The sequence below is a fragment of the Lycium ferocissimum genome, chromosome 7 (genome assembly GCF_029784015.1).
Source record: "Lycium ferocissimum isolate CSIRO_LF1 chromosome 7, AGI_CSIRO_Lferr_CH_V1, whole genome shotgun sequence".
Taxonomy (NCBI): Eukaryota; Viridiplantae; Streptophyta; class Magnoliopsida; order Solanales; family Solanaceae; genus Lycium; species Lycium ferocissimum.
Window position 1 is genome coordinate 47,700,762 of NC_081348.1, and position 27,701 is coordinate 47,728,462.

The 27,701-nt window shown below is 37.0% G+C and overlaps 1 protein-coding gene across 2 annotated transcripts in view; it reads left to right on the forward strand.

Annotated features, from left to right (window-relative positions):
* Positions 1–422: 422 nt before the first annotated feature.
* Positions 423–27,701, forward strand: part of LOC132065451 (DNA polymerase epsilon catalytic subunit A-like) — a 41,424-nt gene continuing 14,145 nt past the window's right edge. The window contains exons 1-32 of one of the 2 annotated variants that reach the window (XM_059458856.1): positions 423–603; positions 1,177–1,242; positions 1,655–1,714; positions 1,822–1,917; positions 5,803–5,963; positions 6,163–6,251; positions 6,352–6,569; positions 6,921–7,007; positions 7,088–7,222; positions 7,804–7,926; positions 8,794–8,877; positions 10,374–10,538; positions 10,751–10,927; positions 16,291–16,404; positions 16,591–16,695; positions 18,230–18,348; positions 18,435–18,576; positions 18,662–18,756; positions 18,888–18,993; positions 19,093–19,172; positions 19,283–19,459; positions 19,660–19,747; positions 19,898–19,978; positions 20,112–20,255; positions 22,456–22,551; positions 22,698–22,898; positions 24,098–24,152; positions 24,235–24,377; positions 24,456–24,895; positions 26,370–26,514; positions 26,599–26,796; positions 26,890–26,964. In XM_059458856.1, coding sequence (XP_059314839.1) covers positions 436–603; positions 1,177–1,242; positions 1,655–1,714; positions 1,822–1,917; positions 5,803–5,963; positions 6,163–6,251; positions 6,352–6,569; positions 6,921–7,007; positions 7,088–7,222; positions 7,804–7,926; positions 8,794–8,877; positions 10,374–10,538; positions 10,751–10,927; positions 16,291–16,404; positions 16,591–16,695; positions 18,230–18,348; positions 18,435–18,576; positions 18,662–18,756; positions 18,888–18,993; positions 19,093–19,172; positions 19,283–19,459; positions 19,660–19,747; positions 19,898–19,978; positions 20,112–20,255; positions 22,456–22,551; positions 22,698–22,898; positions 24,098–24,152; positions 24,235–24,377; positions 24,456–24,895; positions 26,370–26,514; positions 26,599–26,796; positions 26,890–26,964 — 4,233 coding nt within the window. In that variant the 5' untranslated portion in view covers positions 423–435. Of the gene's footprint in view, positions 604–1,176; positions 1,243–1,654; positions 1,715–1,821; positions 1,918–5,802; positions 5,964–6,162; positions 6,252–6,351; positions 6,570–6,920; positions 7,008–7,082; positions 7,223–7,803; positions 7,927–8,793; positions 8,878–10,373; positions 10,539–10,750; positions 10,928–16,290; positions 16,405–16,590; positions 16,696–18,229; positions 18,349–18,434; positions 18,577–18,661; positions 18,757–18,887; positions 18,994–19,092; positions 19,173–19,282; positions 19,460–19,659; positions 19,748–19,897; positions 19,979–20,111; positions 20,256–22,455; positions 22,552–22,697; positions 22,899–24,097; positions 24,153–24,234; positions 24,378–24,455; positions 24,896–26,369; positions 26,515–26,598; positions 26,797–26,889; positions 26,965–27,701 lie in introns of those variants that run through there. The other variant, XM_059458857.1, reaches the window with a different exon arrangement.

A 27,701-nucleotide genomic window follows, 5' to 3' on the forward strand; every position in this document is an offset into this window, starting at 1 on the left:
TTCACTTTTTTTTTGGAATTTTGGAGTTGGATTTGTATTTGACCATAGTTTTTGAAATTGTAGTTTTTGATGAAATGTAGTTGTAAAAAAGTGAAAAAAGTGAATTTTTTTTGAAAAATAAGTTTTTTGAGTTTTTGGTATTACAACTTCAAGTTGTATTCGGAATTCTAATGGCCAAACGCTGATTCCGGAAAAAAATGAAAAAAAATTTCAAAATAAAGTGAATAATTCTTGCGGCCAAACGGGGGCTAAATGTATTATATATTGGAATAAATAAATAATTAATAACAAATAAAATCATAGAAAAAGTAAGCGCGGGAAAACACCCTACACCCCTTTGCTTTTCCCTCTTTCAGACACTGTGAAATCAAACTTCATCTCCATTTTCCGATCTCACATCCCTTTTCTACACTTCATTTTTCCATCGGAAAAAGGATGAATGCTGCCGAGAATAGCCGGCGATGGGACCGGCGAGACAACACGAGGATATCAAAGAAGCAAAAACTAATACTTAACTCCGAAGAACAACTCGAATCTAAGCTAGGGTTTGATGTTTTCACTGAAGGCGATAAACGACTTGGCTGGCTTCTCACTCTTTCATCTGTAACTATTACTAACTACACCTCTAGTTTTACCCTCATTTATTTCAATTTTTAGTGAATAAATAGCTTTTTATCTGTTGTCTCTCCTACTGTACTACTACAACTCAGATTTTACCTCATTTGTTTGATTTTTTGGTGAAAAAATAAATTTTGATTTTTTTTTTCCAGTACTAGTAGTCATAGTATTATCCTTTGATTTCTGTTATTATCTGTTGTCTCTTGCACCGTACTACTACGCCTCAAATTTTACCGCATTTGTTTGGATATTTTTTAGTGAAAAAAATGAATTTGAGTTTTTTTTTTTACCATGCTAGTAGTCGTAGTATTATCCTTGTAGTTTATTGTCCTTTGATTTCTGATATTATCTGTGGTCTCTTGTACTTCGATTATCTTATTATTTTGTGGTAGTTATTTTTCCTTTATTTTCACCGAAGGAGATAAATGACTCAGCTGGCTTCTTACTCTTGCCTCTGTACTACTACTACTACCACTACGCCTTTTTTACCTGTTTGAATTTTTGGTGAAATAATAAATTTTGATTTTTTTTTTTTTTTTTTTGGGTTTAATTTTGTAGTCATCGTGGGAGGATCAGGAGACTCGCAAAGCGTACAGTTGCGTCGATCTTTATTTTGTTTGTCAGGTAGTCCTTCTGTCTCAATTTAAGTGTCTTACTTTCCTATTTGGTCTGCTGCTCTTTCTATATTTAGTAAGTTGACAGACAATTCCAACTATTTACATGTCAAGTTTAACACCACAAGAGTTAAAGTGCTACACACAACTTTAATTTAAAGACCACAAGATTCAAAAGTTTCCCTTTGTTTCTTAACTTCACTGGTCAAACTAAGACGCTTAAATTGGGATGGAGAGAGTAATAATTATACCTATGGAATATCACTTTGATTTTGTTGTTTATTCATGTGCAAAAGACAAAATGTCAATTCTCTGAGTTATTGATTGGATATTTTAGTCAAGACATGTTTATTGATCTGAGAAGGGAAAATATTGAAATGTGAATTTTTGTGAGTTTTTATATGTGAATTTTCCGATTGAAGGATGGTTCAACATTCAAAGCAAAGTACAAATTCAGGCCATATTTTTACGTGGCAACAAAGGTTAGTCACTTAAATTTCTTTTATCTAGCTTTGGGTACTCTAATAAAAGAAAGTTCTTCTCTTCCAAATTTCATACATTTGTTGATTGTTGCACATTTGTCAAATAGGATAAAATGGAAATGGATGTCGACGCATATCTGAGAAGGCGATATGAATCTCAAATAGCAGACATTGAAGTTTTAGAGAAAGAAGATCTTGATCTTGTAAGTCTCTTAACATCAAATTTAGTCTCTTAACATCAAATTTAGGATTTGCTTGTTTCATAAATGCTTTCATATTCAAAAGTTCCATGTTAATGGAAGTGTAGAGTGTATATGAGTGGGATCCCACTATGACACCCCAGAAAAAAGGCTATTGCATGTATAAAGTGTGCCTAGAAATGCAGCAGGCACGTGGCTTGATTTTGCATCCTACCACTTCCCATTTCATGTTATCACTAAAATATTTATCTGTGGGTCATCATTGTTTGAATGCTATGCACAAGAGAAAGTTGGTCATATGTCTAGTCACGAGGTGGCAGAGTGTGAAAGAAAATTGGATTCAAGGTTGTATATAGGTCTAGGAAGCAAGAACCAGAGCAAGAACCAGTGTGAAAAAAATGGGTTTTTTTTGTTAATTCACTTTTTGAGCTTGGGAACATGCTCAAACTATTAGAGATGAATGTCACTGTGATAGAAAATAATTCACTCTTCCCGCCATTTGTTTGTTCTTTGTAACTGTTAGCTGTTTAAAGAAACAACTTTGCAAAAAGAACTTAATGAAACCAATTATTTTTTAGGGTAAGTAGAAGCCTGAATATATGTAATGCAAGTTTAGTCAGCATAGAAGAGTGAATTTAAGGTGAGATTAGACAAGATTGTAGTGTCTAAATCTAAATAATTTAGATACCTAGGCTCGTTGTTCCAGGAGAATGGAATAGATGAAGATGTGACACATAGAGTTAAAATGGGATGGTTGAAGGAGATGCATATGAAAGATAGATGTGCAGCCATACAAGATTAGACAATATTAAAAATGACCACATTTAATTATAAAATTGGAGAATGTCACTTGAGATGGTTTGTTTATGTCATGTGTCAAACCCCGGATGCATCGGTCCATAGGGGTGAAACCATGGTGAGAGAAGGTGTTACAATGGGAAGGTATCAAATGGCAGGGAATCGTCTTTGAAAAACCTACAATCTCTTAGAACCTATGGACACTTAGCAAAAGATAGGGCATAACGAATGAACAAGATCTATTTAGGCGATTCCAATTAGTTGGGAATATGATTTAGTCATGTTAATATGCTTAATTAGGTCCTATGCTTTCTAGGAGTCTTTTAACCCTATCAGATATTCTTATGCAAGTGAAAATATAGAGAACTTATAGTACTTCTCATTTTTGTTTTTATTTTGTGTAATATTTGCCTGCGATGGATCTAATGGAGATGGTCATAGAGGATTCATACTGCTGATCTTAACTTGTTTGAGATTGAGGTGTAGTTGTTGCAATTATGTTTTCTCAGGTGAAATAAGCATGAAAGATACTTATAACTTAGTGGTCGTGAGATACAAAGAAGAGGCAGGGTTCTACTATAAATATAGTATGCTAGAAAGGAGCTTATGTACTAGCTTTCCCTCTCTCTTTTGGATAAAAGAAAACCGGCGAAGTTGCATTTTTTTACCCTCCCAAGAAAGCAGAGTATACAAGGTGCAACTGCATAAAGATGTAAACAAGTTCTTTTCAAACTCTCAATGAGCTTTTTTTTTTGGGTCACATATACTAGTCTGCTTTACTCCAAGAAAACTTGAAACGCATAGCAATAAGCTGCATCTCTACTAGCTTACAAGCTTAACTTTAGTTTTTTCCATGGATTACAAATGTACAAGATTGACATTTAAAAGGAGGAGAATCCGAAGAGTGTGGGATGTTGCGCTATTAGCACCCATGTGCCCAGGGAAGGAGAGAAATAGTAGAGCTTTTGAATAAATAGAGAATGGCTATGTATAATTGAAGGTGGAGTACAATGGTCCCGTTGTACAACAACAAGGACGATATTTAGAATTGCAATAATTATAGGGGTCTCAAGTTGCTTAAGCCACAGTATGAAAGTGTGGGAGTGGGTGATCGAGATGGAGATGAGGATGAGGAGGGATGTGTTGGTATTCGAGAACCAATTTGGATTCATGCCAGGGCGCTCGACTACAAAAGCTATTCATCTTGTTAGGAGATTGGTGGAGCAGTATAGGAACAAAAAGAGAGACTTACACATGGTGTTCATTGATCTGGAGAAGGCATATGATAAAGTTCCGCGGGAGGTCCTTTAGATGCTTGGAGTCTAGAGGTGTGCCTGTGGCCTACATCAGGGCAATTAAGGACATGTACAAGGGTGCCAAAACTCAGTTAGGACAGTGGAAGGGGATTCAGAACACTTTTCGATTATGATGGGGTTGCACCAGGGATCGGCCCTTAGCCTGTTTCTATTTTCCTTAGTGATTGGCGAATTGACGTGACATATTCTGGAGGAGGTGCCGTGGTGTATGTTATTTGCAGACGATACAATTTTGATTGACGAGACGCGTAGTGGAGTTAATGCTAGGCTGGAAGTTTGGAGAACGACCTTAGAATCGAAAGGTTTCAGGTTAAGCAGGATTAAGACGGAGTATATAGAGTGCGAGTTCGACGTGTGTGTATGAGAGACGGATGTGGAAGTGAAGATCGAGCCTGGTATACCCAAAAAAGAGAGTTTCAAGTATCTTTGGTTCATAATACAAGGGAATGGGGAGATTGACGATGATGTCACACATCGTATTGGAGCAGGGTGGATGAAATGGAGGCTTGCGTTGGGGGTGCTTTGTGATAAGAAGGTGTCGCCTAGGCTAAAAGGTAAGTTCTACAAAGTAGTGGTTAGACCAGCATTGTTGAATGGGGCAAAATGCTGGCCATTCAAGAACGTTCACCTTTAGAAGATGAAGGTAATGGAGATGCGGATGCTTAGATGGATGTGTGGTCATACAAGGAGATATATGATTAGGAATGAAGATGTACGGGACAAGGTCTGAGTGGCCTCCGTGGCGGACAAGATGAGGGAAGCGAGATTGAGATTGTTCGGACATGTGAAGATGCGCCAATTAGGAGGTGTGAGAGATTGGCGGTCGCAGGAGTTAGGAGAGGTAGAGTCGAGCCGAATTTGAACTGGGGGGAGGTGATTAGATTGGATATGGCACAACTTCAGTTGACTGAGGACATGACCTTATATAGGAAGATTTGGAGGTCAAGGATTAGGATAGCAGGTTAGTAGGTAGTTGAGTTTTGTAGCGATGTGTGAGATAGGTGGGGAGCTAGCCTTTCCATCTCCTTTTCTCCTTTCTTTAGTAGTATTATTTTGGTATCGCATAGATCTTTACCCCTATGTGTGTATTACTATGTGTTGCTCCATTTGTTTGTTATCTTGATATATTGCTGTCTTATTTCTCTTGCAATCGTGCATTGACTTTGTTTCTTTTGAGCCGAGGGTCTATCTCTCTACCCCATAAAGGTCGAGGTAAGGTCTGTGTGCATCCTACCCTCCCCAGACCCCACTTGTGGGATTACACTGGGTATGTTGTTGTTGTTGGCGCCTTATTCCTTTTTTTTGTTTGTTGCACCCATGATGTTATGATTTGTATAGAAGATTAAGTGTCGTTAGTAGAGAATCATATTATGTGGTAGAGTCTCTACCTTCAGGTATACTATATCTATACCAGAAAATTTCCCATTATTAATTTAATTTTTTACCTTAAAAAATTAGCAGAATAGTTTCTTAATTTGTTCTAGCGAGCAGGGAGAGTGGGTTGGCATATGGCTCAAGTAAGAAGTGAATCTAGAGTGGATTGTACTTGTAAGTTCAAAGTATCCACATTGTATTGCTAGAGCCAAGTTTCACTGAAAGGTAGTCTTTTCTCATAAAATGCATGTTAGATTGCACATCACGAGAGCAAGGTAAACAGCCTGGTTTAGCATTACTCCTGTGTTGGAAAAATTTCTACATACTCCTGGTTAATACCTACACTATCTATTTTTATGCCAGAATGTCTCTTTCTGATATTTTTTTCGTTTTTTTTCAGAAAAACCATCTGTCTGGCCTACACAGATCATATTTAAAGGTATCATTTGACACTGTCCAACAGTTGATGCACGTGAAGAGGGATCTAACACACATTGTTGAGAGAAATCAAACGAAGTTTGATACTATAGAAGCATATGAATCTATACTGACGGGGAAAAGGTAGTCTCTGATATTTTGAAATAGTATCAATAACCATAATTGTCTATCCATTAAATACTTAATGAAGTTCACATATCTTTTAGATTACCATCAGTTATTTTGACATTGTTTAATTTCCTTACCAATTTATACCAATCCTTTCATTTATGTTTCATTATGGTGGTACACCAATCTGAGGTGATTGTTTCCTGACATGCAGCAAGCAGCGAAGTCAAGATTTTATAGATTATATCACTGATCTACGTGAATATGATGTCCCCTACCATGTTCGCTTTGCCATTGACAATGGTGATGTCCTTTCCAGTGTTGTTCATTTTTCTGAATTCTCAAAATTTTGAATTAACTGTTTATGTGCTCTGATCTTAACATTGAAATTTACATTTATTAGATATTAGATGTGGTCAGTGGTATGATGTCAGTGTATCGAGCTCCGGTGTTATGTTAGAGAAGAGGACTGATCTCTTGCAGCGAGCTGAAGTTCATGTTTGCGCCTTTGATATTGAAACCACAAAGCTTCCTCTTAAATTTCCTGATGCCGAATATGATTCCATAATGATGATCTCATATATGGTTGATGGCCAAGGCTATCTCATTATTAACAGAGAGGTGCTCATTCTGTACTGCATTTGTGTTACTTACATTTACTTTCTATTCTGGACTAGGTTTTGTGGAATTCATTCACCTATCTGTTATAAAAATCTGAGAAATAGTGATAGGCGATCTACATGAGTTCTTCAGATCTTTTTCACTGTGTTTGCCCATTTAGGGTCTTAGCATAGATTTATGTAGCTGGTTGTTGTTACTGAGACTCCTCCTTGATGTGAATTCTTTAGCAATACGTCTACAAACAAAGATCCATATCTATTTATTTTGGAAAAGTAAATTAATTATTATTTTATGTAATTATAATCAGTTTGTTCTGATAAATTAACGGAACTATTTGTTGTGAATTTCCAGTGTGTTGCGGAAGATATAGAGGATATAGAGTATACCCCAAAACCAGAATATGAAGGGCACTTTAAAGTGACAAATGTGAAAAATGAGGTAATATGTTTTCTGTAATTTTACACTGTATTTCTTCGCGATTGAGACGTCCACTCTTCTCCAACATTATTTTGTTGCAGGAAGGGCTCCTTAGACACTGGTTTGCACATATGCAAGTGGTGAAGCCCGGTATCTATGTAACATATAATGGTGACTTCTTTGATTGGCCATTTGTGGAGACAAGAGCTACTCATTATGGTTTGAGTCTGAAGGATGTACGTAGCTCCTTACTGTTAATTTACCATTCAGCATCTCTCTCTCTCTCTCTCTCTCTCTCTCACTCTCTCTCTGTTGATGGTTTTCCGGAGCAATGTTACTTTGCCAACTTTGTTCCTGATAATGCCCAAATAATACGACCATTGATAAAGTCTAAGAAATTTTTCCTGATGCACCCAATTCATTATCTAGCTAGCTCTGCTCTCTGTCCATTTCCAACTTCACAGCATTGTAATTTTTCTTTGTCCACTGTCCCGAGGCAAAAATATACGAATTGTTTCTCTCGGTAAGGCGTTTCAGGTCCTTTGGGCTCAGTATAACTGTCCAAAATATTTTGTTTTCAATTTTTCCTCTGATAACTCTTGCCGCATTGATGTAAATACTACACGCATATAGTTTCATAGAGGTTGCCTGTTTCTGTTGTGTTATATTCTCAAGATGAATATGTAAATCATTGTTTTCAATATTAATATCATCTTCTTTTTCTTTGTTTTATGTTTTTGTAGTTTCTTATTTCTGCCTGAAACCCATGTTACACACATTCTTTTTAGTTTCTCACTGCATCTCTTTTGAGCTGCAGGAGCTTGGGTTTTCCTGTGACAAGAATCAAGGGGAATGTCGCGCTAAATTTGCTTGCCATCTGGACTGTTTCGCTTGGGTCAAACGTGATAGTTATCTTCCTCAAGGAAGCCAAGGTCTGAAGGTGTAATTCATAACCTCTTTTTCTTTTCTTATTGTTCATGCTCTCTTATTCTTCTTTTTCCATGATTCCTTGTGATTTTAACCTTTTAGTGAAGACTTACTGTATTCCAGTAGGATCTTTCTTGTCTTCACAGTGTGAAGTTCACACTAGTTCTCTGCTTTTGTTAATGGTTCCAGTTGATAAAGTAATATTAATGTTTTATTTTTCCTGTGGACTCCACATATCTTTTGCCTAAGAGCTCATATCTGTTGAAAGTGTCATCTCTTCTTTCCTTAACCCCCTTAGCTGCTTAGCAATGATTGAAACTTATATGCTTGTAAAGATATTAATTGAGCTGGATGGCGGTAGTTTCCTTTACAATCAGATTACAGATTTTTTTTGCTTTATGGAGTTTCCATTGTAGCTCAGAACCAAATTTTCAGATCCTAATGATTTTTGGTTGGAGAATTATAGAGTTCTTTTTCCTCATAGAAAAGCTTCCCACTCCGTTAAGATTCTTCAGAATTACATAGGTATCTGTAGTACTTTTTTTTGAGGAAAAAAAAAGAGATTTGGAAATAAAGAATTCCAAAGAAACTAGTTTACGGCACATAATCAACTTAAGAAGATAAAGAAAGAAAAGTGAATGATTATGGCTCTCTTAAGGTAGTCAAAAAATGAGAAGTGAATGAGTTCCCCTTATGTTTGGGAATTATGACCAGATAAGTTGGTCCAAAAGATTCTTTCATTTGTGGCAAATGAAGAAGTCATTTCACTTCTCAATTTTCTTGCTTATAATTCCGACCTATTTAGACAAAATATCTGGTAATATCAGACTCTTCACTGTGACATCTGATGTAACTATTGCCATGTTCCACTCCTACTCAGGCTGTTACAAAGGCCAAGTTGGGTTATGATCCTCTAGAAGTTAATCCTGAGGATATGGTTCGCTTTGCAAAGGAAAAACCACAGGTATGATCTATTCAAAGTTGGTTTATCTTAATAAGTTCCGCATGAATTTCAAAGATGATATTTTGCTATAGTAAGTGTTAGACATGATTGATAACTTGCTCATTTGACCCAAATGGAAGCCACATTGCACAGACCCGAACCCCTGCTTGACAATTTTATAACGAAAATGTTATAGCTTTCAATTATCTAAGGATTTCACAATCATCATTTAATATCATACGACTACACGAGTAGCCTGAGGGGATCCAAGACTTGTGTAGCTTTAGCTTGCAAGTCATTTATTTCCCTACTGCATGAATACATGTCTCTTTGAAATTTTTTCTTGTCCAAAGACTGTTCTTGCCATTAAAGGGGATGTTTTCTTTTTCTTCTGAGTCATCGCCGTTACTTTGTAATCCGGCCCCCTTTTGCATATTACACGCTAGAATATAAGAATTAATTTCTCTTACTGCATGTGGTAGCTAAATACCCTTCTCTGATTTGAGGGTTGTGATCCATTTATTTCTCTCAAAAGCATTTTGGAATCTTCATTCTTAAAAGAAGCATTTTTGAATCTTACAAATGTCTTTATTAGCTTTCTCATCACTCTTCCAGTACCACTATTAACATTCATAGCCAGAATATGGAAAGAATTACCTTGGTAGATTCCTGGTATGAATTTCTTGTTCGGTTTTACCAATTTCTTTTGGAGTATTTATCCATGGAATTAGCAGCCAAGGGAAGAGCTCATTCAACAATTGTTTTCCCTGATTCCCATTCTGTCTAATGCTCACTCTATCCCAACTTATGTGGCGGTATTCGGATTTCGAGAGTCAAATGAGTTTTCTTTGACCCCGACTTTTTCATATGCCCTTTAAGTATTTGAAATTGTTAATTGTTGTGAAATATAGTATTTTTTACATAGTTTTTAAATATGTAAATTTTATTTTAAAAAACTAAAATATTCTATGTCCAAATTCACAATCAAAATTGAGAAGCTTGAACCTCGAAATCCGAACTACAACACATAAATTGGGACAGAGGGAGTCCTATTTTTTCCCCTGAAAAACTGTGATTCTGCTGAAGAAAATTTTCTTTGACCACGATTTTTTCATATGCCTTTTAAATATTTTAAATTGTTAATTGTTGTGACGTATTGTATCTTTTATGTAGTTTTTAAATATGTAAATTTATTTCAAAAAATTTAAAGATTCTATGTCCGAATTCACGATCAAAATTAAGAAGCTTGACTCTTGAAATTCGAAAGGCGACACATACATTGGGACAGAGGGAGTACTATAGTTTGCCCTCAAACAACTGTGATTCGCTGAATTGTTCTTCATAGTGAGTACAAATGTTATTTTGGTTTCTAATTTTGTGTATGAGTGCTTACGAGAAACCTATAGAAAAGTGGAAATGTGGACTGCATTCGTTGTCTTTTCATCTTTTGCACTTTATTCACTGGAGGAAATACAGTCTGGATAACCTAACTCTTGTGTGTTTAAATGATTTTGCAGATGATGGCTTCATATTCTGTATCAGATGCTGTTTCAACTTACTACTTGTATATGACCTATGTTCATCCCTTCATTTTCTCCCTTGCAACCATAATACCCATGCCACCAGATGAAGTCTTGCGCAAAGGAAGTGGGACTTTGTGTGAAATGCTTCTTATGGTCCAGGTAGGGGTCTTTAGAAGCTCCTTTTTTGTTTCGGGTTCTCTGGAAGTTCCTTGTTTATGATTTTTAGTTTTAGGGTTGGTGCCTCTTCAGTGTTTTGATTCTGCTGGACTTGGAAAAGAGGACGAAGAAAATCTCCACTCATGCATTCCCCTTTTTTTCTGTATGGTAACTGCCTTATTTGTTTTTTTCTTCTGCATTTCTTATGCATGCAGGCTTATAAGGCACATGTTATTTGTCCAAACAAGCACCAGTCTGATCCAGAGAAGTTTTATGGTAGTCAACTCCTTGACAGTGAGACATATATTGGTGGTCATGTGGAATGCCTAGAAAGTGGTGTATTCAGATCCGACATTCCAACCAGTTTTAAACTCGATCCTTCTGCCTATGAGGTTAACCATCTTATAAAGCTTTCTCTTCTTCCAGATTAGACGAATCTGTGCTAATACTACTTCATGAATTACTTTCTACTAGTTACTCTATTTTTTCACCATTTTAAACTATAATCACTTCTTATAACAATTTACCTAAGATTATTTCTGTTAATCTCCATGAAATGAAGTAGGTAATCTATTTTGGGACAAAGGGAGTAGAAGACTCGTTTCTCCTCAAACCATCTAGTTGATAGCACTATAAACTTTTTGGACAACATGAAAGTTTGGCCGAATACATGGATGTTTGTTGATTATATTTTCAAGAATAATTGACTTTATAGGTAAAAATATATTTGGTCTCCAACTGTCTCATTACAAACGCAACAAAGTTTCATAATGAGGTGAAAATTTGTTCCATCCGGTCTATCAGATTACTACTCTAAATTAAAGTTGAACTAACATTAGCTTGGATATTATTGCCTAGGTTGTAACAACTGTAGGTATATCAAGCTACTAAGCCACTCTATGAAAGTTTGGGAGAGAGTGGTGGAGATGAAGGTGAGGAGAGGCGTGTCTATTTACGAGAACCAGTTCGGGTTCATGCTGGGGCGCTCGACTACATAAGCCATTCATCTTGTATGGAGACTTGTGGAGCAGTATAGGGAGAGGAAGGACCTACATATGGTATTCATCGACCTAGAAAAGGCTTGTGACGAAGTCCTAAGAGAGGTTCTGTGGAGGTGCTTGGAGACTAGAGGTGTTCATGTGGCGTACCTTAGGGCTATTAAGGACATGTACGATGGAGCCAAGACCAGGGTAAGGACAGTGGGAGGAGACTCGGAGCACTTTCCAGTGATTATGAGGTTGCACCAGGGATTAACTCTTAGCTCATTTTTGTTTGCCTTGGTGATGGATGGACTGAGGCGACAAATCCAAGGTGAGGTGCCATGGTGTATGTTATTCGCGGACGACATAGTTCTGATTGGCGAGACTAGCAGTGGAGTAAACGCTAAGTTGGAGGTTTGGAGATGGACTCTGGAGTCTAAAGGGTTCAAGTTGAGTAGGACCAAGACAGAATACCTGGAGTGCAAGTTCAGTAGCAGGACGCAGGAGGTGGATGGGGAAGTGAAGCTGGGTACTCAGGCCATTCAAAAGAAAGTTAGTTTCAAGTATCTTGGGTCTATTATTTAAGGAAATGGAGAGTTTGATGATGATGTCACATATCGTATTGGTGCGGGGTGGATGAAATGGAGGCTCGCATCCGGAGTCTTGTGTGATAAGAAGGTTCCACCTAAACTTAAAGGCAAGTTCTACAGAGTGGTGGTTTGACCAACTATGTTGTATGGGGCGGAGTGTTGGCCAGTCGAGCTCTCACGTTCAGAAGATGAAAGTTAAGGAAATGAGGATGCTGCAATGGTTGTGTGGCCATACTAGGAGAGATAGGATAAGAAATGAAGACATTCGGGACAAGGTGGGAGTGACCTCTGTGGAGGATAAGATGCGGGAAGTGAGACTGAGATGGTTCAGGCATGTGCAGAGGTGGTGCATGGATGCCCCAGTTCGGAGGTGTGAGAGACTGGCTATGGACGGTTTTAGGAGGGGTTGAGGTAGGCCGAAGAAGTATTGGGGAGAGGTGATTAGACAGGACATGGCGCAGGTCCGACTTACCGAGGACATGACCTTAGATAGGAGGTTATGGAGGACACGGATTAGGGTAGCAGGTTACTAGTTAGTTGAGTGTGTCATACTAGTAGGCGTAGTATTATTCTTGTAGTCTCTTGTCTTTCGAATTCTGATACTATTTGTTGTTTCTTGTATTCTCTGTCTTTCCTTTTTTTTCCTTTTTCTTTTACGGACATCTTTGTTATGCTTTTACATACATCTTTATCATGCCTTTTATATTATTTTTCCATGACCTATTATACTGCCTTGAATTGCTTGTTCTTGTGTCGAGGGTCTACCGGAAACAGCCTTCCTACCTCCCAAGGTAGGTTTAAGGTCTGCGTACATTCTACCCTCCCCGGACCCCACGTTGTGGGATTTCACTGGGTATGTTGTTGTTTCTCTAAAGAAATGTCTTTGTAGAACCTTATTGTAAATGAAACTAAGCATACAACTTTAAGATAATGGGTAGAGTAGTCCAAGGTACTGTTTGTTGTTTCCTTAAGATTAAGATTTGTGAATCTTAGTACATACCTGATAATATTTGCTAAATCAAAACACTGAATAATTAAGAATGTTTTTCTCAGCATATGAATGCCATTAATTTGTCTTTATTAAAAAATTAATAGATATAAAATTTTAATAAATAATTATTGAATATTATATTCACAAAATAGTAGAGAAAATCTTAATTTACATTGTGTTTAAAAATTATGTTTGATGAAGTACGCGCTAAAAGCTAGCGGTGGTGGTATCTCGTGTTGGTGGTGGTCTGCACTGATAGTTGTGAGGTGGTTACTGGTGATGGTGGTTGGTTGTGTTGGCTGGTGGTGATGGTTGTGCAGTAGTGGTTGGTAGCGGATGCGTGTGATGGTTGTCGGTGGTGGTTGTGCGGTAGTACTGCACTTAAGTGCTTCTTACTTTAGAAATTGATTTTAAAAAGCTTCGACCGTTTTTCTGGAAATCTTCGTTTGGCAAAAATATCTTTTGTTCATGGTCGTCCTATTTTTGTTAGTGCTCAATGTAAATTGTTAATCTATTAGAATATTAGAGGTAGTGTTAAGTGTTAAGTTTTGTGTTAGTCCCTCATTCATTAAATTTAAAATGCAGGTTGTCTCTTACCCCTATAAATATTTGGTTTAAAACTATGTGAGTACCTCTTAGAAGTTCTTTTTCATCCCAATTTTTATGATCTTGGTCGCCTTTCATGGAGCTCAGGAGTTCATTGTTTTAGTGAAGTATTATATTTGAGTTTGATGGTTATTTGTCAAAATAGGGTTTGAAATATGAAGGTATTAATATCTCTGGTAGAATATGGGTTAATAGGGAGCATATGTTAATTTGACTATTTTTTGAGAATTTAAAAAATTTGACTACGTTAATCTGACTACTTCGAATTACTGATTTTGCCATTTAAGGGAAGAAGTCTTGTTTTGGGAATAAACTAAAGCAGAAAGTAGGTCAAAGAGAATTAGATGGAGGGAGTAATATATATCTCATAACTCGTTGCTATCAACTACTAAAGAGTTGGCTGTATTGTTCCCTTTTTTATAAGGTAAAGTATTTTATTGAAGATTATTACCAAGAAGATACATTAAAAGTACAAAAGAAATCAACAGGTTCACAGCTATAGTTACACATCAAATACTCCAAAAACTCCAAGAGGAGAGTTGGGTTTTCCAGTGGACTACCCTTGCACCATATATATAGTGTTTGTAAGCATCTTTGGGAGGAAGGCTTATCCTGATCAACTCTGTTCTGGATTCTTTGCGTACTTGTGTTATGTCTCTGTTTCCCTTACCAGCCAACATCCCGGGAAAACTAGACAGACTCAGAAGGGAATTCTTGTGGCAAGGGAATAAAGAGGGCAAAGGTTACAAATTGGTGAAATGGAAGGTAGCAATGCAGGGGAAAGAAAGGGGTGGGCTGGGTATAAGAAACTTGAGGTCTCAAAATAACAGCTTATTGATGAAATGGCTATGGAGGTACAACACTGAGGAAAATGCATTGCCGAAGGAGGTTATCAAATGCAAGTTTGGTGAACTCAATCACTGGAGTACAAATGTTTGCAATGGTACTTATGGAGTTGGAGTTTGGAAGACTATAAGAGCACTTTGGCCAAAACTGGAAAGAAACTTGAAGATGAAAGTAGGTGATTGGGAAAAAAAAAAAAAAAGAAGATTCTGGAAGGATGCTTATCCAGACTTGTTCATTTTATGCAATAACCCAGAGTTGACTACAAATGAAATATGGAGTGTACAGGGATGGGACTTAACTTTCAGAATATTCTTGATTGATTGGGAGACGGATGGGGTGGCTGATCTGTTGAGCAGGATTGGTAACTTCCAAGGTACCAACACTGATGCAGACACTTTGAGATGGAGACACAACAGTGATGGACAATTCTCAGTAAAAACAGGGCTTACAGAAAGGAGGACATAGGGCAGAATGGGGAGCACCAATGATTTTGGATAAAAATTTGGAAGTGTCCTGCACCAACCAAGGTGAAATGTTTCACTTGGTTAGTGGCAAAGAGGGCTTGTTTGACTCATGAAGTGTTGAAGAAAAAAGGAAACATCATAGTCTCCAGATGTTTTCTATGCAATGAAACTGATGAAACCAACAACCACCTCTTTCTTCACTGCAAATTCACAGCAGAATTGTGGTCCCTATTTTTCAACTTGACAGAGACAACATGGACTATGCCAGAGCATACTGCAGATCTACTAAGTTGTTGGATGAGAAGAGGAGGTAGCAAGAGTCAAAAGAAGTGGTGGAGGATGATCCCACATTGTATCTGGTGGACCATCCGGAAAGAAAGAAATGGGAGGTGTTTTGAAGATAGATCCAATTCCGCTCAGAAAGTAAAATGGAATTGTATAGTATCTTTCTTCTTTTGGTGTAAAGATATAGGATTAGAGGATATAGATCATTTTGTAGACCTATTAAAATCCCTGTAAGTATCTCTTTTCTCTTTCTGTTTTTAGACGAACACTTTTTAAGGTCTCCAGCATATCCTTAATGCTGAGGAATACAAATTTACCCGTTTCCAAACAAAAAAAATAAACTAGTGTTTTTAAGCATCTATATTTTACAAAGGATGGATGCAATTTCTTCCCTTCAAAGCATCTAATGTCTCTCTCCAACCTTAGTGTCCACATGATGCATATTTGGCAGTCTTCCAAGTCTTCTTCTTCCTCTTTTTAATCCTCTGCCCTTGCCAGCAAGATATAAGGCTTCTCACATCCGGGTGCATCACCCAGATGACTCCTAAAACGTTAAGAATGCATGACCATATCTGCCAGGACAATTTACAGTGAAGTAGAAGATGATTATTTGCTTCCAATGAAGCTTCACATAAGAAACATCTATTGCAGAGAGATAGGCCTCTTTTTGAAGAGCAGCTTGAGTTGGACAAGCCTCTTTTGCAGCTATCCATCCTAAATAGACTGCTTTAGGGGGTGCTAAGCATTTTCCAAGGCCAATTGAACTCCCAGTTCTCTGCTTGTTGCTGTAGAAGAGTGTAGTAACTCTTCACTGTGAAGTATCCATTTCTGTTAGCTGGCTGTCTTGCTTTTGTGCACAATAACTACATCCTAAGTTGTTTAAATACTTGCTTTCTAAAATCTTTGGTTTCTATTATAGTTAGCTTTTGATATATTTTTAGTCTCTTCTATTCCATTGTATTATTACTGACATTAAGTTTCTCAACGCTCCAGCTATTGATCAACAACCTTGATAGAGATCTGCAGTATGCTATTGAGGTTGAGGGGAAGATGGACTTGAAATCTGTCATAAATTATGATGAAGTGAAGAATGCCATTGTGGAAAAGGTAGTGCGTCCCCGCATGGCCATATCCGACATGAGTGGGATTTATTGTCTTGGAAGTTTATCATTTTCTTGTCATTTCCTCTTACTCTGACTTTCTTTCTTATTGCGTTCCTAATAGTCTCAGAAAATTCTTTAAATGTATGCCGAATCTGTCTCCTCTCTGACCATCTTAACCATCTATTTGCAGTTAATGAGATTGCGAGATAATCCTTTAATTGAAGAATGCCCCCTCATATATCATCTTGATGTAGCTGCCATGTATCCAAACATCATACTTACAAATAGGCTTCAGGTATGTCACCTTTCGTAGTCCGTTTCTTGAGGAATGTTCTTCTCTGGCATGTTAGTATGTATGGCTTTTGTTACTCTTTCTTCCCAGATCGAATGTATTCTTTTCCCTGTTCTGAATAGTTTAGAGGAATTGAAAATCCATTTTCTGTTTTACATGGAAGAAATTATGGGCCGACAAGTTAATTTTTTGTATATTAGGAAATTCATAAGGTAAACCGTTAATAGACTAGGATAAAGTAGGCTGTCAATTTTTTCCTCTGCAAGTGGATGCTGGAATTTTGCTTTAGCGAAGCGGACATCTCTTAAAAATGTCCCAGAGGGAGGTTGGCAGTTATTTCAGATGAGAGGGAGTAGTTTTTCACAACTTCTTCACTACCTACCAAACAACAAGACAAATTTATCTTTTAACATCTTCATCTGTCTGGATGCAAAGAGAAGGGTAGCACAATGTTTTGACTATTAAAGCAGTATTAGCACAGTTAACTATGCTGATGGGCAACAGAGTAAACTTGAAATATTCAATCTAGATTCTAGCAGCCGGAATAGACAGTTGAAAATTGGGGAGTGAGGAAAGAACAATTAAAGACTAGTAATGCACGATGCTAGATGTTGAAGAATTTTGGGGTTTTGTTCTCTGCCTATCTTGTTTGACTTTTAAACCTGTTACTTTTTCTTGTTGCATTCTGCTTTAGAGTCAGCAGGTTGGTCCATAGGCGATTAACTTCTTGTAACTGGGGATAGTCATTGCACACTACCTTGTCTAATGGACCTGCATAAAACTTGACAATTTGAGCAATCTCGGGATGAAGATAATCTCACATGGTAATCATTAGAAGATGAATTTCTATAGGCGTTCTGAGAACACCAGACTTCAAAGAATAGAGTTAATCTTAAGAATGTGATTATCCGGCTGTAAGAGTTTCTAGGGGAGACAAGGCTGAAGAAGGTATAAGTTGTAGTAGAAGTTTCAATCGGAGATGAGTTGAAGAGTGGGAATCAATTAAATAGTAGATTCTAGGGGCATACTTAACCCAAAACCAATCATATCTGGAGGGGACTAGAATGATTATTCTAATTCTTCAACTGCGTTACCCTAGAATTATACTTATCCATTGTCCTGGAAGTCCATGCTGTGAATATTGGTTGACTTAGCTGCAGTTTAAGTGTATCCTCTAGGGCGTGGCCACTAATAAATAAATTATAATTCTATTTTACGAGTATCATCAATATATTTTGTATTGTGTCATTTCAAGAAACCGATTCAAGAGGCAACCGTAAGAGTAACAATAAAACAATGCGGCAGATATTTTAGATGTTTGCAATGGGCTTTATGTGGATTTTTTATGGCTGACACCCAATTGGCATTCAAAACATGATGTGCTGAACAGCTGACACATACTGATTATTACTTCCGTTGTCTTCCCTAAGTGATGAGGAGCTTGATGTTGGGGGCATTATCTCTTTACTGTGTATGTAGCGTGCATTTTATATTTTGAAGCCTTTTGAATTTAACTTTAGTTACTTGATTCCATCAGCCACCATCAATAGTTTCAGATGAGATATGCACTGCATGCGATTTTAATCGTCCTGGCAAAAAGTGTCTCCGGAAGCTTGAATGGGTTTGGCGTGGTGAAATGTACACGGCAAAAAGAAGGTATATTTTCTAGTCATATAATACAAAATGGACAACTTTAGATAGATTGCTACTGAAACTTGAAATTTCGTTTATACCAACATCAGTGATTATTACCACATAAAGAGGCAACTCGAGTCTGAACTTGTTGAAGTAGGAGAGGGTCAACGATCAAAGTCTTTTCTTGATTTGCCTAAAGCAGAACAACAAATAAAGCTCAAGGACCGTTTAAAGAAATACTGTCAAAAGGTAAGTTGCTAACTTTGCTACGCCATCTTCCTTTAAATTCTTTTTCTAGGACAATTAAATAGTCCCTTTTAATCTATTTTCCTAGGCATATAAAAGAGTTCTTGAAAAGCCGGTCACAGAAGTTCGAGAAGCAGGGATCTGCATGCGAGAAAATCCTTTTTATGTTGATACCGTACGGAGGTAAGACAAGCTTATGCACAGTTTGTTTATCCCTAGTATTCTTAATTGCTGTACTATGTCAACAGTATCAGTTTGGAGCTTTTCAGCTGTTCCCAAGTTTGCTCATATGAATTTTTGCTTTCTGTTAAAAGTTTCCGAGATAGGAGGTATGAATACAAAGGGCTTAATAAAGTTTGGAAGGGTAAGCTGTCTGAAGCAAAGGCTAGTGGCAATTCCATAAAGATTCAAGAAGCACAGGTGCCTTATTTAATGTGTCTTTCTATTTTTTAAACTTTGATAAGTAGAGAGAATGCTACATGTCACTAATCGTTCTACATTTTCATTGATTTTTCACAGGACATGGTAGTTGTGTATGATTCATTGCAGCTGGCTCATAAATGCATCTTAAACTCCTTTTACGGTTATGTCATGCGCAAGTATGTCTATTTGCTTTCACTGTTCCCCGGCACACTGTCCTGTACTGTTTTATGTAGCAATATATGTCTTCAGGCAGTGTAACTACAAAGTCTCTTTTGCCCTCTTTCAGGGGTGCAAGGTGGTACTCAATGGAGATGGCTGGAGTTGTTACATATACTGGTGCAAAAATCATTCAGAATGCTCGATTATTGGTTGAAAAAATTGGAAAACCCCTCGAATTAGACACAGATGGTATTTGGTGTTGTTTACCAGGATCTTTCCCTGAGAATTATACCTTCAAGACAAAGTATGATTTGGTTCTTAATATGCATTGTTTCTTCAAGTGTTATTGCTGTTGCCCTTTCTTCTATTCTTGTAATCTGTACTGCATAAATATTAATTTTCTGGGATGCTTTCTGCTTTGTAGAGGTTTGTCTTTATATTAAGAATGGTATTTTCTTTTGCTGTTATACTGGATATCATGATGATTATGGATGTATATTTCAGAGATCCAAAGAAGAAGCTGACAATCTCCTATCCTTGTGTCATGCTGAATGTTGATGTTGCAAGAAACAACACCAATGATCAGTACCAGGTTGGAGGGGACACTGGTCCTGTACTCTGCTTGTTTCACTTTCAGATGACTTTTGCATGACTATTAGTCTATTATTGTTGTAACCATAAATAAACTAGAAATACTGTTTTCTACTGCATAAAGAAACTATTTTCCTCTTCCATTTTTCAGACGCTCAAGGATCCCATCAATAAGACGTATACAACACACAGTGAATGCTCAATTGAGTTTGAAGTGGATGGACCATATAAGGTGAAGCACAAACACCTAACACATCTTTAAGCAAACTTCAGCCTTCGTTGTGTCATCCCTTTTTGGAACTTTCTGCTGTTTAATAAGGCATGATAACTATTTTGATTATCCTTTTAATTTTTCTTCCAAGTAGGCAATGATTATTCCCGCTTCCAAGGAAGAAGGTATTCTAATTAAGAAGCGCTATGCAGTTTTCAATGATGATGGTACGCTTGCTGAGCTTAAAGGTTTTGAGATTAAACGTAGAGGTGAGCTAAAGCTCATCAAAGTTTTCCAGGTATTCACTTCATTTGTTGAACACCCAATTTATTCATTTCTTGCAAGTGCAAGGTGTTTTTTTCTTCTATATACTTTCTGAGGGACATGGTCCGTGAGGATTCATAAGCTGGTCCCAACTTGTTTGGGATTGAGGCCTAGTTGTTGTTGCTGTGTACTTTCTGAAATCATTTCCTCCAGTTACTCTGTGTCCATTCACTTGTCACTTATTGTTGTACAAAAGAAAGACCAACATCTGACCTTCATGTTTAAGTTGTTGATTCCAGCTGTTCCCCCATTCACTGCAGATTCCATTTTCTTTTATTGTTATGTCACATCTGTCCGATTCTAAGACCTTTTACTAATAGATCTGTGATCTAGAGCAATGCTAATAATTTCAGTGTGAGGAAATACGGGGACAACTATTTGCTCCGGTTTTAAGATGCAGAACACTTGGGAGTAGGCCTCTTTAAATGATACCACCAGTATGTTTGGAAAAACCTCATCCAAAGTGTAGTTTTCTTTTCTTTCTGAAATTCAGAGGAACTTTAAGATATATAATGGGTCAACAATCATTGTTCAGTGTTTGGCAAGATGGAGCAGTAATATGCAGATTATTAGGTTGTGCCTTTCATTGCTCAGTTACTCTTATGCAAGATGTTTTCTAACAGTTTATGAGACAAATATCTTGGTAATTCAACTTATGGAATCCCATACTAGTGTACTGTTTTCTGAAACGAGGTTTACGTTACACATTTGTAGGGGTAACATATGGTTATCTTGATTTGGAGTAGTTCATATTAAACTTCTTGACCCTGGTCTATATCAGCTAACAGTAGATTTAAGGGTACCACCAACGTATTTCCTTCCATAGTTGACTAAATGGGTTGTTATGACACATCTTATTACGTCTTTTGTTGGATTTTTCTATTCTAGGCACAGACAGATTCTAATTTCCGATCTCTTGTATAGAAGTCCTAAGTTATTCACACTTGGCTAAATCAGTGACTTTAGATGTTGAGAAAAATAATTGAAAGGACTAGTTTGACTTAATTAGGATGCGAGTTAGATTATCTGGGAATATAAGATGCATTTTCTACTGTACTTAAAATTCATGTCTGCTGGTTGTTTACATCTAAAATCACGTGATTCTTTCACATTGCCTTGTAGGTTAATATCCTTAGGCATTGGCCTTCTCATTGCTTAGTATTAGATGGATTTACTGGCTGATCTGAACTACTGAGATTTATTTAGGAGGGTTTTGAGAGAGCCTGATGTGGAAGAGGCCCCTGTTTCCCCCCCTTTTGCTTTTGGTTTATCATGAAAGATTGACATGGTGTGCATCTCGTAAATTGAAAATTTCTGTTATCTATAAATAGTGGTCCTAGCTAATGACTGAGAAAGGAACATCTGGCTATTTTGGATGCACAAATGAATGTTTTATAACACAACTTTTTTGATTTCTCCATTTAAAATAAAGTCTGGTATGAATACTATTTAAAACAAAGTCCTAGGGTCCCACTAGCAATTATGTGGGTTATATGGAGAGAGAGAAACAGGAGAGCGTTTGAAGGGGTTGAACAAGACTTTATAAAGTTGCAAAATAGTCTTTTGTTTCTAATTTCCTTTTGGTGTTTCCATGAGATCCCAATTTGTATAAAAGATTGGGTCTCTCCTTTAGAGAATCGTACTTTGATGTAGGTTCTCTCTTTTGGTATACCGCTTGTATACGGGGGTTTCCCCCCTAATTTTTAATAAAATTATTTACCTAATCAAAAAAAAAAAGGAAAAAGAAATAGTGAGTGAGGAAGTTAAGACCATTTCATCATTACTGTTACTCATATTTTCTGGACAAAAGAAACTGCTACTCTTGCCATTATACGTAGCTGGCATTTTTTGAACCGGTTAAAAGTCTATTCTTTTCTTTTTAATTATACTTTACTATACCGTGTGAGAGTTGTAGCCACACTCTTGCCTATAAACAGCTAATTCGATCTTGAAGAACCTTTTTATACAGCTCTAATCCTGTGAGATTTTTCTTTGGCATTCTACCGCTTAGCATAATTTGATTATCATAGCTACTATTGCCCATTCAACTCAATCTTGAATAGTATGGTCAATGAGGATCCTACAACTGATCAACTGAAAGTTTTGGTGGTTACTTGTTTTATCTATTTTATGTTATCATACGAATTGATTCTTGGGTGAAAACGTTTTTGCAGGCTGAGCTTTTTGATAAGTTCCTCCATGGATCAACCTTAGAGGAATGCTATTCAGCAGTAGCTGCTGTGGCAGATCGGTGGCTTGACCTGCTTGACGTAAGTGAAAATTTATCTAAGCAAACCACTTTGATGTTCTTAATTTTAATCATGCTATGTATAATTACAACTTATGCAAATGCGATCAAAAGTGGCATTTGTCAAAATTTATTATAGTTGCAGTTATAAGTCTACTGTTTCTCCAGAATCAAGGCCAAGATATTGCAGACAGCGAGTTGCTTGGGTATATATCAGAATCAAGCACAATGAGCAAGTCTCTAGCTGATTATGGTGCACAAAAGTCATGTGCAGTAACTACAGCTAAACGGCTTGCTGATTTTCTGGGGGATGCAATGGTCAAAGATAAAGGATTGCTTTGTCAATATATTGTTGCATGTGAGCCAAAGGTATACCTGTTGCAGCTTGGTTTGTTAGTTCCCCCCTGTATTCAGAGTTATCAGCTTGTGTTTCCTGATCAATTCAATAAAGATTTTTCCATGACTATTTATTTAGTGTTGGATTTTACTTTAACCATAATATCATGAAGGAAAATGGAGACACATCCAAGAAGTTGGTCCGAAAGCTGAGGGGAAATCAGAAAGGGCTGCTTCAAAATGCTATTTGACAAAGATGGAGTTATTTGTTCTTAGCTGCATAATTCTTATCTCATTTGGATGAAGTTCTGTTAAGATGTCTCTAACTTCCAAAATAGTTCTTTTGGACAAGTTGTGGTCAATTCTGAGAATATTAATCCTCATCTTGGCCAGGAAATATGCTATGCTATGCCCCTTCCAAAACCCCTAAAAGTTCTTGCCCTCAGTGTTCCGGCTGGACAGAGATATCCGGTTTTTACTTCTTTCAGTACTGATCTATAAATTTTTCATGTTTCTACCTTTGACATCATGAAGCGATTAGACTTCATTTACTGCAACTGTTGTTATCTGAAGCTGTACTGGTTTATCATAACCTTGAAAGCCTTACTAAGGGCCAAATTACCTGGCCCATATAACTTTTGTGAATTGTTGACATACATTGTTGTTTCAAGAGCATAACTTGCTACAAGAGTAGATTTCTCTGTGAACATGCATGGCTTGAGCTTATTTACATGCCATTTTGTTACTTTACTTGCTTACAGACTTTCCTCAACTTTCTTGTGAGCTCCTCTATTGTGCATCATTCACAAACTAGATGTTTTAATACTATTCTCGCCCATTTTCTTTTCATAAGATAAATCATTGGTAGTCACTCAGGTGGTGATGTTTCTTCTCTGGATATAAGTTTGTCCAATGTGAATATTGGAGGGAAAAAGGAAGAAAATCTTAAAACTAGGGCCACCGAAGGTCAAATTAATATAATTGGTTGTCCTGAAATCTAAAGAAATTATTGAAGGCCAGTTGTTTTCTTTTGGAGGCATTCCTATCATTTCTGTTTAAAAAGATAGTTCCAAGATGCATGCAGTTGTTTCTCGGATTAAGGGTGAACTGGTATTGAAGAGATAGAGTAACTAACCAATAAAATTATTTTTTCTACTCAGATGTTTCTTACTTTCCATAATTTTGGCTACTATCTTTCTGCAGTTAATTTTACAATTGTCTTATCTGTGCAGGGAACCCCAGTAAGCGAACGTGCTATTCCTGTTGCCATATTTGAAACTAATGCTGGTAAGTTTTTGCATTAACTTGCTATTATTTATCTTTTACCTTACATAAAGCGCATTAGTTGCTTATACATTTGGCTCTTCAGAGATCATGAGGTTCTATGTCAAAAAGTGGTGCAAAATATCATCAGAAGTAGGAATACGCTCCATTATTGATTGGTCTTATTACAAGCAACGGCTTGGTTCAGCAATCCAAAAGATTATCACAATTCCTGCTGCAATGCAGAAGGTACATGTTAGCTGTCTAAATTTATGGATTAAGATGCAGTAATTTGCAAATTCCAGTACATGATTCTGGAGCTTTCAGGTTTCAAACCCTGTCCCAAGGGTGGTTCATCCTGATTGGCTGCATAAGAAGGTTCGTGAAAAAGAAGACAAATTTCGCCAACGAAAATTAAATGATATCTTCAGTTCAGTGAACAGAGATGATGCAGTGGCCAGTAAACATTCTAAAAATCAGCAAAATCTTGAAGACCTGGAAGACTTTAACCAGAGTGGTAAATCGACTATATTTGGTCCAAGGCCTGTTGTCCATCGTCATGGAGTCAACAAAGAACATCCAGTAAACACTAGTGTTCAAGTCGACAGTCAACAGCAAAATGGTCAAGCTAGCAGTCTATGCAAGATGTTACCTTCGCAAGAAATTGCTGCTGTGGAAGATATTGACAGGAATGTGGATTATCATGGATGGCTACAGCAAAAAAAGAGAAAATGGAAAGAGATTCGCGAGGGAAGGAAACGCCAAAGGTATGCTTATCTCTATAAGAAGGAATAATTTTCTAAAATGTAGCGTATTTATTACAAACATAGCTATATAAAGATCACGCATAGAAAGTAAGACAACTTTCTACATTGTAATCAAAGGGAAGAACCTGTATTATTCTAATAGGTTAGCAATGTTTCAATGCAGTACATATGTGCTAACTGAGGAAGGAAATAAAGAAGGGTTCGTACAAATCAAACCTAAATATGGCTTTGTACATGACTAAGAGTGAAGTTTATAAACACTCTGTAACACTCCCCCTCAAGCTGGAGCAGAGATATTGTGCCCAATAGTTATAGTTACTAGATTAGCCCAAAAAAGAGATCCCATTGGGCATTAGAATTTAACTTTCATGGAATAGTACTGCTATTTGAGAATGAGAACCAATGGAGTAGTCAGGAGGTAACCCACTATGATTATTAGTTAATGTTGAATTGTGTGACCATCAGAATTTAACATGGTATTAGAGCAGACACATGGTAGATTGTGATTTTGAATTTAAAAAAAGAACCACCCTTAGAAGTTTCCTCCACTGATAGCTAATATGATGGAGATGAAGAAATAGAAAGCAGACGCAACCGCCAAGCCAAAATACAATGTCAGTGGAATAATGTTCGCCAGAATAGTGCTCGGATGTGCTCAGAATAGTAAACCAGAATAGTGAACAGTTATGAGATTAAGTCACTAGAAAAGGCACCCAAGGGTGTGACATAGTGGTCCATGAAGTGGGTTGAGAACTAGGCAAAAACACCAAGTGATTTCATCCCATCTGTCCAAGGCTTGGTAGACAGAGTTACCCGATACCTATGCTGGTGGGAGATAGCAGGTACCTTGTGGTCAGTCACAGTGTGCGCAAGCTGGCTGCGACACCACAGTTAGAAGAAAAATAGTTACTAGAATGGATGTAGTGACAAGAATCCAATAGTCACAGCAAAAGCAAAAAGGAAGTAGTAAAGAATTTGGTGGGCACTAGGAGCAGGTAACAGAATTTTGACAAACTCCCTGGAGATTACAGAGAGAATTGAAAATATTGTTATTTCTTGATAGTGCTTGGTACCATGAGAACATACCATAAGAATAGAGTACAAATATAACAAAATAACTACATCTATTTATGTGTGGAGGAAACCTCTGCAAATATTGAGGAAGAATGACCTCTATTTATGGGTGGTGGAAACCTCTTAGCTATATGATTCATATCATCACATATTTCTCCAGTCACACCTACTGCAGCTACCTCGTTATCCAAATAATAGGGAATATCACATTGCTGTATAATTTTCATCATTGTTGTCTTGGACTTTAATAAATATCTCCTATTTAAATACTTTTGCACAGATATATCAGATCAGGCACAACAGATACTCAAATTCAAATATTTCAACATTTCTTTTTCGATCGAACTCTCTGTGGTGCATCATTGCTTGTTCTTCTTCTGATGTGCTTGGTGTTTGTTAGGTTGGATACCTCAAGGACAGTAAACCATGTTAATGGCAGTACTGAATTGTTTCATAGCCTGGTAAACCGCAAACGCCAGGGTAAAACTGGGGTTAATTCCTACTTTGAGCGACATGAATTAGCCCTCACACGAAGTCACTGGCAGGTGATGTTGCTCATATGGTTTTATTGAGCATTCTGCTGAATTCATTTCTTCCATTGGTGCTTATGTAATCCTTCTTTCCTTCAGATAGTTCAGCTTGAACCAAGTTCACAGCATGGCCAATTTTTTGCATGGGTAGTTGTGGAAGGAGGCATGCACAAAATTTCAGTGACTATCCCCAGAGTGTTTTATCTCAACTCCAAAGCTCCTATAACAGAGGAATTTCCTGGAAGACGTGTCAATAAGATTCTTCCTCACGGACGCCATAGCTACAATTTAATTGAGGTACATTGATCATTATAAGTTCTGATCGTATTTTAATGAGTCCGATGCAAAGATTTTAGGTTCCGTCACTACACAGTTTCTATTCTTCCCTAGGTCATTATTGATGAGGATCAATTCAAGTCAGAGAGCAAGAAGCTAGCAGCTCACCTTGCTGATCCAGAAGTGGAGGTCAGTATTCCTTTCGCCTAAATTGCTTTATTGTTCATAAACCTGAACATGCCTGCGTGCATGTGCTTCACTCATAAATGGAAATTACAAATGTAAACAAAAGTTTACTTTTGACGTCAAGTTCCTTTATATGATCCGTCAACGTGTTTCCCTTCTGTTTTCTTTAAAGAAATTGAATCAATTGTATGATAAGTGTACTGTTAATAATAATGGTTTTAATTGTCCAATTGCACATACATGTTTTTCTCTGTTAGGATGTTCTAGAATTTTCCATTCATGATGTTTCTTTTGCCATTCTATATTCAAAAACTTGAAATCTGTAGCTTGATATTTTGTTATGTATGACATAGTTTTATTTCATAATTGTTTGATAGTGGTCTTGCTCTTTTATTAAGAGGATGTGCTGAAAAATGGAATATAATGAATTGACAATAACAAGAGTGTGGGTATAAATCCAACTGAAGTTATTTAGCCAAATTTTAGATCGATAAACTTGAAACTTCATACTTTTTTTTTTTCTTGAATATCCTGAAAAAGTGTTTAATTGCAAGGCAGTCAGATTACATGACCTGAAGAATGGATTAAGAAACTTAAAGGGGAAAATATTAATATGAAAGCTAAGAAAATATTCCTAAATCCAAGTGCATTTGTACTTTCTTGTCGGATTAAGTACTGTGCTAAGTATGAAAGCTAAGACAACATTCCTTCCTTAGCTCTTTACACTCACTGTAAAGTAC